The 17,721-nt window shown below is 48.5% G+C and overlaps 1 protein-coding gene across 14 annotated transcripts in view; it reads right to left on the bottom strand.

Annotated features, from left to right (window-relative positions):
* LOC119971451 (cyclic nucleotide-gated cation channel beta-3-like) overlaps positions 1 to 17,721 on the bottom strand; it is a 284,057-nt gene that overhangs the window by 155,994 nt on the left and 110,342 nt on the right. For 6 of the 14 annotated variants that reach the window (XM_038806991.1, XM_038806994.1, XM_038806995.1 and 3 more), the window contains 4 exons: positions 11,004 to 11,069; positions 10,619 to 10,672; positions 9,166 to 9,219; positions 5,947 to 6,003 (listed from right to left, as the gene is read on the bottom strand). In XM_038806991.1, coding sequence (XP_038662919.1) covers positions 5,947 to 6,003; positions 9,166 to 9,219; positions 10,619 to 10,672; positions 11,004 to 11,069 — 231 coding nt within the window. The remainder of the gene's footprint in view (positions 1 to 5,946; positions 6,004 to 9,165; positions 9,220 to 10,618; positions 10,673 to 11,003; positions 11,070 to 17,721) is intronic. The other 8 variants (XM_038806997.1, XM_038807002.1, XM_038807000.1 and 5 more) reach the window with 3 other exon arrangements.

Raw genomic sequence — 17,721 nt, 5'->3', positions numbered from 1 at the left:
TGTCCTCCACCCCCTCAAACAACTGGCTTATCCTTGTCCTTGTCAGGTGCACCCTGTTTACCACCTTTAATTGTATTAACCCTAGTCTTGCACATGAAGTTGAGGCATTCACCCTCCGCAACACCTCACATCACAACCCCAATTTACGTTTGCTAATGAGGTGACCCCCGCCAGAGATCCCCACACACTTATCTAACACGAAAGCAAACAGCGAAACTCCCTTTTAACAACCAAACATGTTAAACACCAAAAAAAGGGGGAAAAGCCCCGACATTACCCCGCTGTAACCAAACCATCCCTTCCAAATCACAACATGAGAAATCAAATCCAAACTCAGTTCAGTCCGAGTCCTTCAGCCCGCAAGAAGCCTTCGCCTCTTCCGCCGTCTCAAAGAAATGGTCTTTGGAGTTATATGTAACTCTCAGCTTTGCCGGGAAGGCAAACCCGAATTGCACATTACTCTTGGAAAGCGCTGCCTTCGCCCTGTTAATGGACGTCTGCCTTCTTGCCAGCTCCACCGTGATGTCCTGGTACATACGAATACCACTACCTTCCCAGCTCACCTCCCGATTCTGCTTGGTCCATTTCAAGACCTTCTCCTTCATCTGATAGATGTGAAAACAGACTATCGCAGCTCATGGTGGATCATTCGCCTTTGGCTTTGGCCAGAGTGACCGGTGAGCCCTGTCCAGCTCAAAGAGGGAGGTGTTCTCCTCCTACTCCCAGAAAATGTGGGGAACATCCCCGAAATGTACTCCATTGGTCTTGGGCCCTTCAGCCCCTTGGGCAGTTCCACAATCCAAGGATTCTGCCGTCGTGACCTGTTCTCCAGGTCTTCCACTTTGGTTCTCAGCCCTTTATTACTTTTCTCCATCTTCTGCAGCTCCTCTTCCATCGAGGCGAGCTGGTCGTTGTGTTGCGACAATGCCTCCTCCACCCACTTCAACACCTCACCATGTTCCCACACCATCTCCGATGTCTTTCTAAGAGCCTCCTTTATCGGGGCCGGCGTATCTTCCACCGACTCTTTGAGCGGTCCCATCATCTCCTTCCCATGCCACTCAAAATGGTTGGCAAAATGCCGGTGCAACGCCAAAGCCATCACCTCGGCCGGCGAGTCCACGGTAAAGGGCTCAGATCCACCCGGTGGGCTTGCTCCCACCATCTTTCCTCCCACAGAACTCTGTACCAAACTCAGGCCCGTTGGCGGACTAACGCTCATTCGTTTTCTTTGCTTGCAGTGGTTACAAATGAACAAAACATTCAGGGAGTGAAAGCCCTTTCTAATCACAGCCTGCTGTTTTGACAGCACCTCAATTGCCAGCTGTATGCAGTCTACCAACCCCTGCAACTGAGAGAATCTAGTGATTGATTCAAAACCTATAGCCCTCCAGACCTGAACAGCCTCATCCCTTGTGAACCCCATGCAGTCAGAAGCCCAGGCATGTGGGGCATCCGCCATCTCTGTTATACAGACTTCCGATGTTGGGGATGTGCTAAGTGGATGCACACAATGTGTCTCTCCTGCTGGAACCTCAAAATTTAACACAAAATATCCCACTAAAGCCGGGGGGAAAAAAACCCCATCATTCTCCAACAGCACCTCAGCTAAAGCAGTATTCCAAGCAATAACAACCCGAGGAGCCGTAGAGACGGCAGAGGCACTAAAAGCTGGGAGAGAAAGACTGAGGCGACGGCGAGAACACGAGGCAACAAGGTACTCACCACACCCGAATGGGATGGATCACCAGAACATATGCCGGGCTACCTCCCGATGAATGAATGGAGGGAATTCTTAACACAGTAACTCCAAGAGCTCAAGAGTGCCATCAAACGTGAAATGATGGCTGTGGTGATTTCATGGTTCTGTTGTAAATTCACCGACTGGCCATTAGGAGTTTCATTAGTATATAGATGAATGTTAGAGTCAGGTGACTTCAGACTGGCTGGAGGAAGCTGAAGAGAGGGATTGCTTGTGCATGATCATACTGTTATTCATCTGTTGTTTTGTATATAGTTTACCCACAGTTACTGTTAATAAATCATTTACAGCTTTAGCAAAAATTGTTCTTGTAATTTAAATCAGGCCATCCGACAAAAACATTACAATGGCGAGGGTGAAAGTGTCGGTAGTGGAAATGACTGCGTACCCCCAGATATCAGGGCATTCGATAGTCAAAGAACTGCTAGACGTGGGGGGCCTAGGGAAGGGAAACTGCGGGGATCTGTACAGGTGATTGTTGGAGGAGGGAGGCTCCCCCTGGATGAGACAAGGGAAAAATGGGAGGAGGAATTAGGCATAGAAATAGGAAGAGGACTCTGGATCGAAACACTGCACTGGGTGAACTCCAGCTCCACATGCGCAGGGCTCAGCTTAATGCAGCTAAAGGTGGTACAAAGAATGCACCTACGCAGAACCCAAATGAGTGGGTTCTTTCTGGAGGTGGAGAAAAAGTGTGAATGGTGCCAGGAAGGCCAGATCAACCACATGTTCTGATCTTGCCCCCCCAGACCTGTTGAGTACTGGACCACCTTCTTTGAGGCAATGTTCTGTGTTGTGGGAGTGAGGATTGAGCCATTCCCAAAAGTGGTGGTCTTCGGGGTTTCATATCAGCCAGAATGCTTCATGGGGAGGGCGGCCAATGACCTAGCCTTTGCCTTCCTGATCGCCGGCTGGAGAACCTTGCTTGGCTGGCGATTGGCTGCACCAACAAGGCTACAGACTGGATGTCTGGCCTGGCGGAACTTCTCAAACTAGAGAAAATAAAATTTGCCATCCGAGAGTTGAAAGAGACGTGGAAGCCATTCACCAACTTGTTCTGGGATCTGCTGGGACCCAGCAACCAATAGAGTAAGGGTGGGAGGTGGGGAGGCGGGAGACACAATAGAGTCATGGGATAGAGATGAAAAACAAGGAGGGAATGCTGGGTGGGGGTTGGTGGGGCTGGAGGGGGCAGGGGAGGGAGGACACACAAGGAAATCAAGAGGATAATGGGACTAAAGCTGTAGATAGACATCTGTAAATACATGCTCAGGCCAAAATGGTAACAAAGGTACGCCGTTCAAAGGAGGGACACGGCTATGGCAGGAGGGAAAGCAATTCTATGTAAATATCTATACTGACATTTGCCCGCCTTTATACCTCCTTTTATTTCTTGCTTGTTTTTTGTTATGTTGTTTGTTTCTCTCTGGCCGGCGTGGTAATGTAAAATGTAACATATAACATATGAGTTGTAAAATACAAAATGTGAAAACCCAATAAAAACACTTTAATACAAAACTCTGTTAGGCAGGCAGCTGAAGCCAATTTATTTTTAACAAATGTCTTCAGTTGCAACCTGACAGGAAGCTTCGGAATTCAAGGAAACTGTGGCCTTCACTGCCACAGACATTGGATTTCCATACATTTCTTGGGATATGGTATCCTGATGCAGTGGTGTGCATGTAACCTTCTCCAGCACTGCAACTCCATGAGATCAAGAAAATTCACCTTTGCTAAAAACCTCCGGCAAGGGGTGCATGTTCTCCTGATCCTTGGCCAACCTGTCTGCTACACTCTGATGCCTATGGCTAGATGTGAATTGCTATTGCTGCTCATCTTCTATGGTCCAGCCAACCACTGAGTACATGGACCCTATATCCACTTGTTCTCTTCAAGGTGCTATGTTGTTGTTGCTTGTTCAGTGTTTGATGGCTGGAGTCAGTTGACTGCTCACTGTTCTGTGTGCTGTGAATCAAGCCTGTAGGCATGGTTACAGAGAAACTGAAATCTAGATATGTTTGTGGCTGCAGATATTGTAAAAGCATATGTAATAAAACTGTTCACACATAGAACCTGGTGAGAGTCACATTTGCTTATCCTCAGAGGTACAAAACACAATACTATGCCCGGCCCTATTGGCCTGGCAGTTTGTGTTGCCACTATACACTCTCAATATTATCAGTCTACAACAAGTGTAACAGCCATTTAAGGATAATAGCGTTCCTCACTGCAAGGTTTCTGTCTAAATGATTGATTGGCCCTGCTGCCTCCCTTTTTACAGTGAAGCCTGGCTATTTATTTCAGTCAATAATGCTTGACAAACTTGCTTGAGTTCTTTGAAGACATAACCAGCAAGGTGGATAATGGGGAACCTGTGGATGTGGTATATCTAAACTTCTAAAAGACGTTTGACAAGGTGTCGCATAAAAGACTGATCCAGAAGGTGAGATCGCAGGGGATTGGGGATAGAGTACTAGATTGGATTGAGGTTGGCTGACTGACAGAAAGCAGAGGGTCGGGATAAATGGGTCTTTCTCTGGCTGGCGAACTGCAACTAGCGGGATGTCGCAGGGGTCAGTCCTCAGACCTCAACTGTTTACAATCTATATAAATTATCTGAGAGCAGGGACAGAGTGTAACATAACAAAATTTGAAGATGATACTACAATAGGTGGGAAAGCAGGCAGTGAAGAGGAGATAAAGATTTTTCAGTCGGATATGTCAGCTCGGAGATTGGGCCAAAATTTGGCAGATGGATTTTAATGTCGGTAAGTGTGAGGTTATCCATTTTGGCCAAAAAAATAGAATGGCCAATTATTATCGAAATGGAAAGTAGATTCAAAATGCATCCGGGCAGAGGGTTCTGGGTGTTTTTGTTCATGAATCTCAGAAGGTTGGTATTCAGGTACAACATGTAATTAAAAAGCCCAATAGAATGTTAGCGTTTATTGCAAAAGGACTGGAATATAAAAGTAGAGAAGTCTTGTTGCAATTGTATAGGGTGGTGGCGAAACCACATCTGGAGTATTGTGCCCAGTTCTGATTCCTTATTTGAGGAAGGATGTGGTGACATTGGGGGCAGTTCAGAGGAGGTTCACCAGATTGAATCCGGGGATGCAAGGGTTGACGTATGAGGAGAGATTAAACAGTTTGGGCTTATACTCGCTGGAGGTTAGAAAGATGAGATGGGATCTGATTGAGGTATATAAAATACTAAATGGAATTGCTAAAGTAAACCAAGACCAAATGTTCCCACTTGTGTGGAAATCTAGAACAAGAGGTCACAGATATAGGTTGAGAGGTGGTAGATTTAGAACTGAGATGAGGAGGAACTATTTCTCGCAAAGGGTGGTAAATTTGTGGAACTCGCTGTCCCATAGTGCGGTAGAGTCTGAGTCATTAAATGGTTTCAAGAAAGAGATAGATATATTTCTGATAAAGAATGGGTTAAAGGGATATGGGGAACAGATAGGGAGGTGGATTTGACACCAGGAAGAGATCAGCCATGATCTGATTGAATGGCCGAGCAGGCTCGAAGGGCTGAATTGCCTACCTTTGCTCCTAATTCCTATGTTCCTGCTGTGCAGCCACCAAGGCTGAGCTGCTAAGGCACTGACATAGCACAGGGCCCATGCACCATTTGTAATATTTAATTCCAGCCAGTGCCCACTTGTTATTTCCAGTTTAATTACTACTAAATGGCTACTGGCTGGGTGGGTGGCTGATGTCAGTTGGACCCTACCTCTGGCAAGATCGATCAGAGGCAGGAGCACGTTGAGCAGAAGACCCGATGCTCATCCTGCAAAATTTCCCTACTCCCCCTACTTCTACATGATCAATAAGATTCTGTGCTTTGTGTCATTAGCTCTAATTGTATTATCTAAGCCATTAATAAATGTACTGAAAGTTGAGTGAATCCCTCACATGCTATCATTAAGTCAATCCCTTTAATTTAGTCTCCTTCACACCTATACATTTCATTTGCTCATCACTGTATCATTCATTCTATCAGTTTTTCCCTCACCTGTCTCTCCCTCCAATCATTCCTCCCTGTTCTCCTCATTTGGACTCACTCATTCATTTATTGTATTGTTCAATGTTTCCTCTTATATCTCTCCCTCTTACATTTGCCGTTTACCTCTCTCCAGAATCCCTACTCACAGGAAGAAAGATGAAGCACTCACTCTGCTGCTGGTGACAGATCCTCACCACTCTTGGCTTCTTCACACACCTGCAGTGGTCTGACAGACAAGAAAGATTGCCAATGAGTACATCGACAGCCGTAAATATGCAAGACAACAATCCACCACTTTTTTAAACACACTTTCTTTCCCCGGTTTCCTCTCTTCCTCTTTTCCTGACGAGTGGTCTCCCTCACTGAGCTAGTGTTCCTTTAGATGTCAGCCACATTACTCAAATGTCATTGGTTCATGTAGGAACATTGAGAATAAATGGAACCATACAGTTGTGCCTCTGGATTAGATTACAATTTTTCCCAATCCTGCCTGTGCCTGATGTTCAAGTGCACAAGTTATGGTGAGGAGTATTCAACAATGGAAACAATGACTGAATTCCTCTACCCTATTATTTAAAATGGTAACCAGTTGTAGCTCCTCAATTGCTGCCTCCACTGTGATCGCTTAATTCAAAGACAGATAGCTCATTTCAATAAATTCAAGCAATAGCATACGTGGGCATTTTATACGTCTATTAGGAAAAAGAGGGTAGCTGGAGAAAGAGTTGGTCCACTCAAGGACAAAGGAGGGAAATTATGTGGAGAACCAAAGGATGAAGGTGAGATCCTTAATGAGTATCTTGCATCGGTATTCACAAAGGAGAGGGACACGTTGATTGGTGGTGTCTCAGAAGGATATGTAAACACTGTTGAACAGGTCATTATTACGAGGAAGGAAGTGTTAGGTTTGTTAAAAAGCATTAAGGTAGACAAATCCCCAGGGCCAGATGGCATCTATCCCAGATTGCTGAGGGAGACAGGAGATTAAATCGCTGGGCCTCTGATAGAAATCTTTGTGTCCTCATTGGCCACAGGTGAGATCCCAGATGATTGGAGGATAGCTAACGTTTTACCGTTATTTAAGAAGGGTTGCAAGGATAGCCCAGGTAATTATAAGCCAGTGAGCTTGATGTCAGTGATAGTGAAATTGTTGGAAAAGATTCTCAGAGACAGCACGGTAGCACAGTGGCTAGCATTGTCGCTTCACAGATCCAGGGTCCCAGGTTCAATTCCCAGCTTGGGTCACTATCTGTGCGGAGTCTGCACATCCTCCCCGTGTGTGCGTGGGTTTCCTCCGGGTGCTCCGGTTTCCTCCCACAGTCCAAAGATGTGCAGGTTAGGTGGATTGGCCATGATAAATTGCCCTTAGTGTCCAAAGGGGTTGGGTGGGGTTGCTGGGTTACGTGTATTGGGCGGAGTTCTAGGCTTAAATGGGGTGCTCTTTCCAAGGGCCGGTGCAGGCTCAATGGGCCAAATGGCCTCCTTCTGCACTGTAAATTCTACGTAATTCTATGAGACAGGGGCTGGATTCTCCGCTCCCCGATGCGTTCGGCGACGGGACAGAGAATCCGTTTTGGCACCAAAATCGCGAGTGGCACAGGTTTTTGAATTCTCCGCCCCCTGAATATGCCGCGCCGATTATCCAGCCGGCTCCGCGATGCTCTGTCCCCGACCGGCCGAATTCCCCATGGCGCGGGACTCTCATGGTCCCAGCCGTTCGTGAACCTCGCTGCGGACTCAATCCGGGACACCACTGTCAGGGCAGGGCAGATCCATGGGCATGTGGCTTAATTTGGGGCTGGTAGCACTGTGGGCGGGTGGTTTGGGGCGCGCAAGCAGCCGATGGGGGCCACTACTTTGGCGGTCCAGTTCCACGGGCTGAGTCCTCCATGGAGCACGGCTCGGCCGCTGCAATGCGCATGCGCCGCCTCTGAACGGGAAGGCCCCTGGGTGGTCAGCCTCTGGCCAGGCTAGCACCCTGGCACTGCTTGTGCCACCCAGACAAAATGGCACTGCCACCTGGGCACCCTGGCAATGCCACCTGGCAGTTCCACCTGAGTGCCAGCCTAGCACTGCCAGGGCACCCAGGTTGTATTGCCACACTGGCAAGGGCGCTGCCAGGGTGCCAGGCTGGCAATGCCAAGGTGTCAAGCTGATATATTGCCTGTGCTGGTATCTGGCCCATTGGTGCCCTGTTGGTATGTGCTAGGGAACAGTGAGGGGGGGGGGGGGAGTGGGGTGGTGGCGGTTATCAAGGACCCCCAAGAGGTGAGTTGGGACATTGGGGCGGGTCCAGGGTTCGTGTCCGGGCATCTCTTCCTGCACTGAAGGGCTCTGCTCGTCGGAGCTCCTCAATGCAGGAAATGTGGCAAAGTGCAGCCTCGGCGGGGTATTCCCCATTGATCCCGAAAAGAAATAGAGTGCCGTTAGATATCAGGATAATGCTGGGAACAACCCCTCGATTCCTGCCCAGAACGGACTCTGTTTCGTTGGTTCAGCCCGCCCCCCAGTAACTTTACAGCTAGATAATTAATTATGAAGAAAAATGGGGGCTCCATGTCACCAATTCAGAGGTGCTGCTTAAAATCTCATAGCTAGGACCCAAAATCCTGCTCCATTCAGGTATTTATCATTGTGGGGGTGATTTTGGTCAATCGGTAGCAACACGCATTTCAGGAGTGCACTCTCCCTCAGCCCACATGATAGAAGCCAAAGGCTGGCAGTCTATTGATTGCCCCATGTCAGCCAGCCAAAGGAGCTGGAGCATTTCATAACAGAATGAAAGCAAAGTGGGACATGAGATCAATCATCAGAGCGGTCAGCCACAAAAATACGCAGTGGGTAGACAGAAGGCTTCAGATAAAACAAAGTACACGATCGCCACCCTCGTTCAATGTGTAACTGAGCAAGGATCATTAGAAAATTGAATGTGATCCACTGTGCTGAGAATCAGTAATGGAAATAATACAGTTGAAAAGTTGGTACAATAGGTATGGATCCTAGACTGACCTGAAAGTCATCATTATGGGCAAATCTATTTTAATTTGGTTCTGAGGTTGATCCGATTCACTCGACTTCAGAGTTAGATTTAAGCATACAAATACCTTCTTTCATCAAAACACCTCCATCTGTTGTCACATTGTCATTAAGGCATTCACTCAATGTCCCCTTTTGACTCACTCAGCTTCTCTCCTCAACACTTGGTGCTTTCTCCACCTCAAATTTTTCCCTTCCCTCAGTTCTCCAGTTGCAGATTTCTACATTTTCCCCTCCCATAATCTTTCCCCTCCCATAATCATTCAGTCCATCTCTCACTTGGGCACTTTGCCCTCACGTTTTATCTCACCCACTCCCCGACATCCTCCCTGGTAGGAATTGAAAGACTCACTCTGTGGGTGGTTCTTCCTCATTGCTCTTGGTTTCTTCACATACCAGCGATGGCCTGACAGTCAAAACAAATAGACATGAACAGCACCACACCAGCTGACCATATAACATTACACCCAGACACAGTCAGTGGTTACTCACTGTGGGGTGTATTTACTTCTGCAAACCTAAGGAAAACTACTTCACTGAAACCGTTATAAACCAATGGCAATTTAGCAAAACTTTTCTTTCACTTTGCAAGCAGAGGAAGCTATTCCCTCTCGCCTCACAAACACCATGTGTGAATGTGTGCGTGTCTGCATGTAGTGATGCAAGGGGGCTGGTTTAGCTTAGTTGGCTGGACAGCTGGTTTGTGATGCGAAGCGAGACCAATGGCATGGGTTCAATCCAGCTGAGGCTATTCATGAAGGCCCCTCCTTCTAAACCTTGCCCTTCGCCTGAGATGTGGTGATCCTCAAGTTAAATCACCACCAGTCAGCTCTCCCCCTCAAAGAGGAAAGCAGCCAATGGTCACTGGGACTATGGTGACTTTACTTTAGTGATGCATGAGTTCAATCATCAGAGCGGTCAGCCATAAAAATACGCAGTGGGTAGACAGATGCTTCAGATGTGCGAGCATGCGCACACTCAAACAATCTGTGTCACATGTTCACATGCATTACATTACAAAGGAGCAGGTGTTATGCATTTATACATAATAATAATCTTTATTATTGTCACCAGTAGGCTTATATTAACACTGCAATGAAGTTACTGTGAAAACCCCCTAGTCGCCACATTGCGGCATCTGTTCAGCTATTCGGAGGAAGAATTCAGAATGTTCAGTTCACCAAATTTCGGCACTTGTGGGAAGAAACCGGAGCACCCGGAGGAAACCCACTCAGACATGGAGAACGTTCAGACTCCAAACAGACAGTGACCCAAGCAGGAATTGAACCTGAGACCCTGATGCTATGAAGCAACATTGCTAACCACTGTGCATCCGTGCCACCCAGGTAAATTGATGATATTATTTATGCACGGGCATACAAAAGGGGAGATTGTTCATCTCAGCTACGCTGCATTGACCACATGATTACAGATGTGCTGCCTGCAGGTTACAATGCATCCACATGTGAGTCAGTACTTGGAAGGGTTGGAGACATGGAAAAATGACAAAAGCGTGAATGACGAAAAGTATCTAATCTACTCCTTTGCAGTTAGATCGTCTCAACACATGTACTCACTTTTCACTGACGGTCTTCCTTATTTCATTTCAACTCTCTCATTTGTTCTTCCCTCCTTTCTCACTCTGCTTCTCTCCCTCTTTTCCACTCATGTAGGATATTCAGATTTCCCTTTTTTCCTCATTCCAGACATTCAATTCCTTAATTTCCTGACATTCACTCTCTATGCCAGCTAATAGACCCCTCTCTTTCTCATCCCCTTCCTAAGAAGAAAGGTGAAGGACTCACGCTGCTGCTGGTAGTTCCTCATCGGTCTTCGCTTCTTCACATATCTGCGCCGGTCTGATGGAGGAAGCAAAGAGAAATAAATATTTGCATATTTTCTTTTAACTCTACTTCATGGTAGGGATAGTGAGTGTGAAGTCTGACGTGTGTACCAGGGCCTTTTCATTGGGGACCTCAGTCATCAACCTGGGTGGACTTTAGGGACTCAACATGAAGCCTCCCTAATTTGAAAGCTAATAGTAGGTGTTGCATCCAGCAGGAAAATGATTTAACAGTGGTCAGTGACCATACTCTGGTCAACATGAAGCAGTTATTGCATTCTCCCTCACACTCTCTGATTTTCATCCTCTGTCATCCCCTCTCTCTGGAAGGAAGGTGAAGAACTCACTCTGCTGGTGGTAGATCCTCACTACTCTTGGTTTCTTCACATTCCATCCCCGGTTGATAGGTAAACCTGAAAGAAATAAACAACAGTAAATTTTCCGTCTCTATAAACCTCCACAAGTACACACGTTGGGCGCGATTCATTTAAATGAGAACAAAGTCCCATAGAGAGCGCATTTAGCCGCATATTTCCTGGTGCCCACAGTACCGGGAAACACATGTCTATACAATGGCACTAAGGTTAAATAAGGGACCTTAGCGGCGAACGTGTGGCCAAGGTTGCACATAACCCAATTTTGTACACGAAGGAGCGACGCCCCCAACGCACCCCCCCCCCCCCCCCCCCCCCCCCCCCCGGACACCCACGGTTAACCGCAGGGCCAGAGGGCACTCCCAACCCGATCGGCAGCACAGAAGAAATGACAGCTTGGCACCTTGGCATTGCGAACCTGGCACCCAGTGCCACCTGGGCACCTTGGGAGTGTCAGACTGGCATGCAGGTGGCACTGCCAGGGTGCCAGACTGGTAGTGTCAGGGTGCCCAGGTGGCTCCAGGGTACCCTGTGAGACCCCCACGAGTGTGTTCCGTCTGATCCCCGTTTGTGGAGGCAGGTGCTGAACAACACTCGCCCGAAGTCTCCGAGACGAAGGGGATCGAGCCCAAAGCCTGGGGAACCTCTATACATTAAAGTGAGACTAGCTGTCTCGCTCTCGTATGCAGACTCAATAAAAGAGGACCTTATGTCGGCCTGAGGTCGGCAATAGAAACCGGACTGGTCCCCATAAAGGAAGTGAAAGACAGAACTGAGCGGAGACTAGAGGCCCAGGAAACGACGGTGAGAGACCTGGAGAAAGCAGCCACTGACCCGGGTGAGTGGATTGTCTTGCTCGAGGTCGAGGTAGCAAGGTTGTTAATGACCAGAAATGCTCAAGGGTAAAGTCAATGATCACAAGAACAGGTCCCGCCGATAGAACCTGAGAATTGTCAGGCTTCCAGAGGGCGCAGAGGGCAGGAACTTGACGGAATACATCGCAAGGATGCTCGGGAAACTGGTTGGAGAGGAAGGCTTGACCAAAACCCCCGGAGGTGGTCCATGCCCACAGGTCACTCCAGCAAAAGCCCAAAACAAGAGGACCACGATGGGTGATCACAAAACGGCATAAGTTTCAGGACAAAAAGCGGTTTCTTAACTGTTATGTAGTTATGTTGGTGGGAAGGACACACAATCGGCATCTACCAAGCCGACCTGAGCAAGTGCCCACCGCGTTTAACAGGGTAAAAGCTGCTCTATTTAAAAGTAACATATGTTTGACATGTTGTTCCCGACAAGACTATGGGTCACGTTCAACGGCAAAGTATTCTACTTTAACATGCTGGAGGATGTGAATGAATTTGGCGGAAAGAATGAACTTGCAAAGCAACAATAAGGAACAATCAGGAAGTCTTAACTTTTGCTTTCTTTTTGTTCCTTTAATCTACACAATCTAAGTGGGGGGAAGAGGGTAACTGTACTTCAAGATGAGAAGGGGGTTGGGGGAGACCAAACAGGCTGGGTACAAAAAGAGCTGCTCCAGGGGGAGCCCCAACAGTGGTGAGCAGGCTGGTGTATGGGAGTAAAAAGAGGGGGGAGGGCAACGCTTCTCCCAAAAGGTAGGGAATGCTTGGCAGAAGGAGGGAAAAATAGCAATCCGGGGGCAGCAAGGGGCAAGGGGGGCAGGTGAAAGGGTCTGGGGGAAGGGAAAAGGGGACTGTAAGGGCAGATGGGCTCGGGGGGATTGAGGATTAGGTGGGGAGAGGGAAGGGGGAGGGTAGAATGTTAGTTACAACGGGTCGCACATGGAGACGGCTGGAAAGGGGAAGGCATGGTGGTCATCATGGATGGCCCACAAACAATGGGAAACTCTGGCGTGCAGGGGCACGCCCACCTGCTATGTATGGCTGACCCCCACAGGGGGGGGAACAGAAACAGTATAGTCACCAGGGACATGAGGGGACTTAATGGGCTGGTGAAAAGATCCAGAGTCTTTGCACATCTAAAAAGACTGAAGATCGACATAATCTTCCTTCAGAAGACACACCTGAGGGATAAGGACCGACTGAGGGTCAGGAAAAGTTGGGTGGGACAGATGGACCAGACGTGCTTTGACAGGAGGACGAGGGGGGTGTCCATACTGTTCAACAAAAGGACAGCCTTTACAGCGACAAAAACGGTGACAGACCCAGGGGACGATACGTGATGGTTAGCGGGATCCTGGAAGGGACACCGGTGGTTCTTGTAAATATATACGTTGTAAATATATACTGGGACGCCGCCGACTTCAATAAAAAAACAATGATGGAGTTTCCCAACCTTAACTCCCACCAGCTCCTCATGGGGGGGGGGGGGGGGGGGGGGGGGGGATTCAACTGTGTACAGAATCCAACGACGGACAAGTCCAGCCCCAGATAGGAGAACAAAATCTGGAATAGCGAAGGAACTGAACACCTGTATGGAGCAAATTGGGGGTGGGGGGTGGACCCGTGGAGGTTCAACCATCCGAGGGAGAAGGATTTGCCTTCTTCTTCCACGTTCACAAAGTCCAGTCTCGTATCGACTTCTTTGTGGTGGGTAAATCGACGTTTCCAGAGGTGGTAGGGGCGGAATACTCCACAATAGTAATCTCGGACCATGCACCACACTACATGGACGTAAGGTTAAGACGGGTCAAGTCCAGCGCCCCGCATGGAGTTATTTTGCGAAAAAATGTCACAAGCCATCGACGGGTATGTAAACTGTAACCAGAATGGGGAGGTCTCACCATTCTTGGAGGTTGTGAAGGCAACGATAAGAGGGGAAATGGTAGCATATAGAGCTCTCAAAGACAGAAAGGCAACGGCTGATTGACTCCATATTGGAAGTGGATCAGTGGTACTCCATGGGCCAACCATGGAGATGCTGGCGGAAAGGAAAAACTCCAAATGGAATTTGACCTGCTCTCCACTGTGAAAGCTGTGAACCAACTCCACCAGACATGGGGAACCTATAATTAACATGGAGACAAGGCCAGCCGCCCTGGCATACCAATTGAGTACGCAGGCAACCAAGAGGGAGATGAGGGACAGGAACGGCAGACTAGTCACAGCACCAAATAAGATCAATGAGGCCTTTGCGATGGTCTGCCGGGGACTGTGTGCCTCCGAACCCCCAAAAGGGGACTCGATGATGAAACGGTTTCCTGACAGGTTGGACATAGCGGCAATGGGGTAGGAAAAGAAACAGGGACTGGAACCATTGCTAGGATTGGGGGAAGTTATGGGGAGCACCAACTCCATGCAGTCGAGGAAGGCACCGGGACCAGACAGATTCCAGGTGGACTTGTTTAAAACATTTGCGGCAGCATTGGCCCCGCACCTGCAGGAGATGTTCAATGATTCGCTGTCGAGAGGGGCCCTGCCTCCACGTTGGCACAGGCCTTGATAGCGTTGATCCCAAAAAAAGATAAGGGCCCGACGGAGTGCGGGTCATACAGACCCATCTCACTCCTGAACACGGATGCCAAAGTCCTGCCGAAGGCTCTTTCGAGGTGACTGGAGAGTTGCATGCCAGAGGTAATCATGAAAATCAGATGGGGTTTGTCAAGGACAGACAGCTAATGGTGAACTTCCAATGCCTGCTGAACATGATTATGACTCCACCCGAGGAGGAGATACTAGAAGTGATCATCTCCCTAGATGCAGAGAAGGCCTTTAACAGAGTTGAATGGAGGTACCTCAGGTACTGGAATGGTTTAGATTTGGGCCAGGGTTCACCTCGTTGGTGGAATTACTGTACAGTGCTCCCATGGCAAGCATATGGACAAACACCACCAGTTCCAAATACTTCCACTGGAAGTACTGGAATACTTCCAATCGAGCCACTGGATATCGCCCTCAGGTCGTCAAAGGGGTGGAAAGGCATCCAAAGGGGAAACAGAGAGCACAGAGTCTCACGCTATGTGGATGACCTGCTCCTCTCTATATCACAACCCCCCTAGCCAGCATGCAAGGAATAATAGAACTCTTAAGGGTATTCAGAGCCGTCTCGGGTTACAAACTTAACCTGAGTGAGAGCCAAAATCTTCTCATGAACCCCCAGGAGGAGGACCGGAGCTGGGGAGGCTGACGTTCAAGTTCCGATACCTGGAGATCCAGATTGTCCACAACTGGACATGGATCCACAAGTGGAATTTGTCGAGCCTAGTGGAAGTGGTAAAGAGAAACCTTTGGAGGTGGGACTCGCTCCCACTCTCCCTGACATGAAAATGAAGAGTACGGACAATAAAAATGAACGTGCTGCCCAATTCTCCTTTTCAGAACCCTCCCGATTTTAATCCCCAAGACCCCTTCACCAAGGTAGATAAATATAGGAGTATAGGAATAGAGATGTTTTACTGCAATTGTATATGGCATTGGTGAGGCCACACCTGGACCATTGTCTGCAGTTTTGTTGTCCGTATCTGAGGAAGGTTGTTCTTGCTATGGAGGAGGTGCAGCGAAGGTTTGCCAGGTTGATTCCTGGGATGTTGGGACTGTCTATGAGGAGAGGCTAAGTCAGTTAGGATTATATTAATTGGTGTTTAGAAGAGTGAGAGTGGATCTCAGAGAAACTTATGAAATTCCAGCAGCATTAGACAGGATAGATTCAGAAAGATTGTTCCCGATGGTGGGGGGATCCAGAAAAGGGGTCATAGTTTGAGGATAAGGGGTTAATCTTTTTGGACGGAGGTCAGGACAAAATTCTTCACCTAGAGAGCGGTGAACCTGTGGAATTCACTACCACCACAGAAAGTAGTTGAGGCCAAAAAGTTGTGTAATTTCAAGAAGGAATTAGATATTGCTCTTGGGGCTAAAGGGAATAAGAGATAAGGGGGGAGAAGGCGGGATCAGGGTCTTGAACTTGATGATCAACCATGATCATAATGAATGGTGGAGCAGGCTCAAAGGGCCGAATGGCCTCCTCCGGCTTCTATTTTCTATGTATGTTTCTATGATGTCCCTACTATTTTTTGCAGTGTTGTATGCTGAAACTGGCCCTTGGTTTCTCTGCCCGTCACTTTTCGTATTGTCCTTGCAGTCTTTTTCCCTTGTTCTTGATTGCCCCTGCTCTGAATCCATACATAGGTCCCCCCCCCCCCCCCCCCCCCCCCCCCCCCCCCCCCCCCCCCCCCCCCCGCCCACCCCGCCATATTATTTTGAACATTCCACAACCGCCCTAGCAAATAACCCCCCCCCCCCCCCCAAGGGCATCAGTCCCAGTCCTGCCTAGGTGTAACCCGTCCACCATAGAATCATAGAATCACCACAGTGCAGAAGGAGGCCAGTTGGTCCATTGTGTCTGCACTGACCCTCTGAAAGAACACTCTACCTAGGCCCAATTCCTGTAGTCCCACCTAACCTTTGGACACTTGGGGGCAATTTATCATGGCCAACCCACCTAACCTGCAAATCTTTGGACTGGAAAGAAACCAGAGCACCCAGAGGAAACCCACGCAGACACGGGGAGATCATGCAAACTCCACACAGATACCTGAGGGCAGATTCATACCCGGGTCCCTGGCACCGTGAGGCCACAATGTTAACCGCTGTGCTGCTGTGCCATCAGAAGGAGGCCATTTGACCCATTGAGTTTGCACCGATCCTCTGAAAGATCACCCTACCTCGGCCCATACACCCACCCTATCCCCGTAACACTACATAACCTACAGAGCTTTGGACACTAAGGGGCAATTCAGCATGGCCAATCCACCTTAACTGCACATCTTTGGACTGTGGGAGGAAACTGGAGCACCCAGAGGAAACCCACGCAGACATGGGAAAATGTGCAAAATCCAGACAGTCACCCAAGGCCAGAATTGAATCCGGGTCCTTGGCGCTGTGAGGCAGCAGTGCTAACCACTGTGCCACTGTGCCGCCTCTTCCCTGCTGCATATTTCCTGCACTCCAGTTTGTCCAGGTCGCACCTCCTCCAGAATGGTCCCAATGTCCCAGGAATCTTAAACACTTCCCCTGAAACCATCGTTTCAACTACGTACTCATCTGATATGTTCTGCTATTTCTACTCTGGCACTGGTAGTAAACCTGAGATCACTACGTTTGAGGTCTAACTTCTCAAATGGATACATTCAATATCTATACATAGAATCATAGAACCCCTACAGTGCAGAAGGAGGTAATTTGGCCCATCGAGTCTGCACCGACCTCTGGCCCACGGCCCAACCCTAGCCCCGTAACCCAATAACCCTACCTAACCTTTTGGTCACGAAGGGACTATTTACCATGGTCAATCCACCTAAACTGCACATCTTTGGACTGTGGGAGGAAACCGGAGCACCCGAAGGAAATTGACGCAGACAGGGGGAGAAAGTGCAAACTCCACACAGTCACCCAAGACTGGAACTAAACTCGGGTCCCTGGCAATGTGAGGCAGCAGTGCTAACTACTGTGCCACTGAACCACCCCCTGAATTTATTCAGTATCTATACATGGGTGCCGTCTGATTCCATACATGGAAACATCCTGTATATCTACATGAAACTATCCTGTATATCTACATGGAAACATCCTGTATTTCTGCATGCATACATTCTGGGCGCGATTTTCCGCCCCCCACGCTGGGTGGGAGAATAGCGGGAGGGCCTCCCGACATTTTTCATGCCCTCCCGCTATTCTCCCACCCCATGCCCGACCCACGCCACGAATCGCCG

The sequence above is a fragment of the Scyliorhinus canicula genome, chromosome 9 (assembly GCF_902713615.1).
Source record: "Scyliorhinus canicula chromosome 9, sScyCan1.1, whole genome shotgun sequence".
Taxonomy (NCBI): Eukaryota; Metazoa; Chordata; class Chondrichthyes; order Carcharhiniformes; family Scyliorhinidae; genus Scyliorhinus; species Scyliorhinus canicula.
Note: the sequence above shows the minus strand (reverse complement) of the source record. Positions and strands in the feature narration are given on the sequence as shown.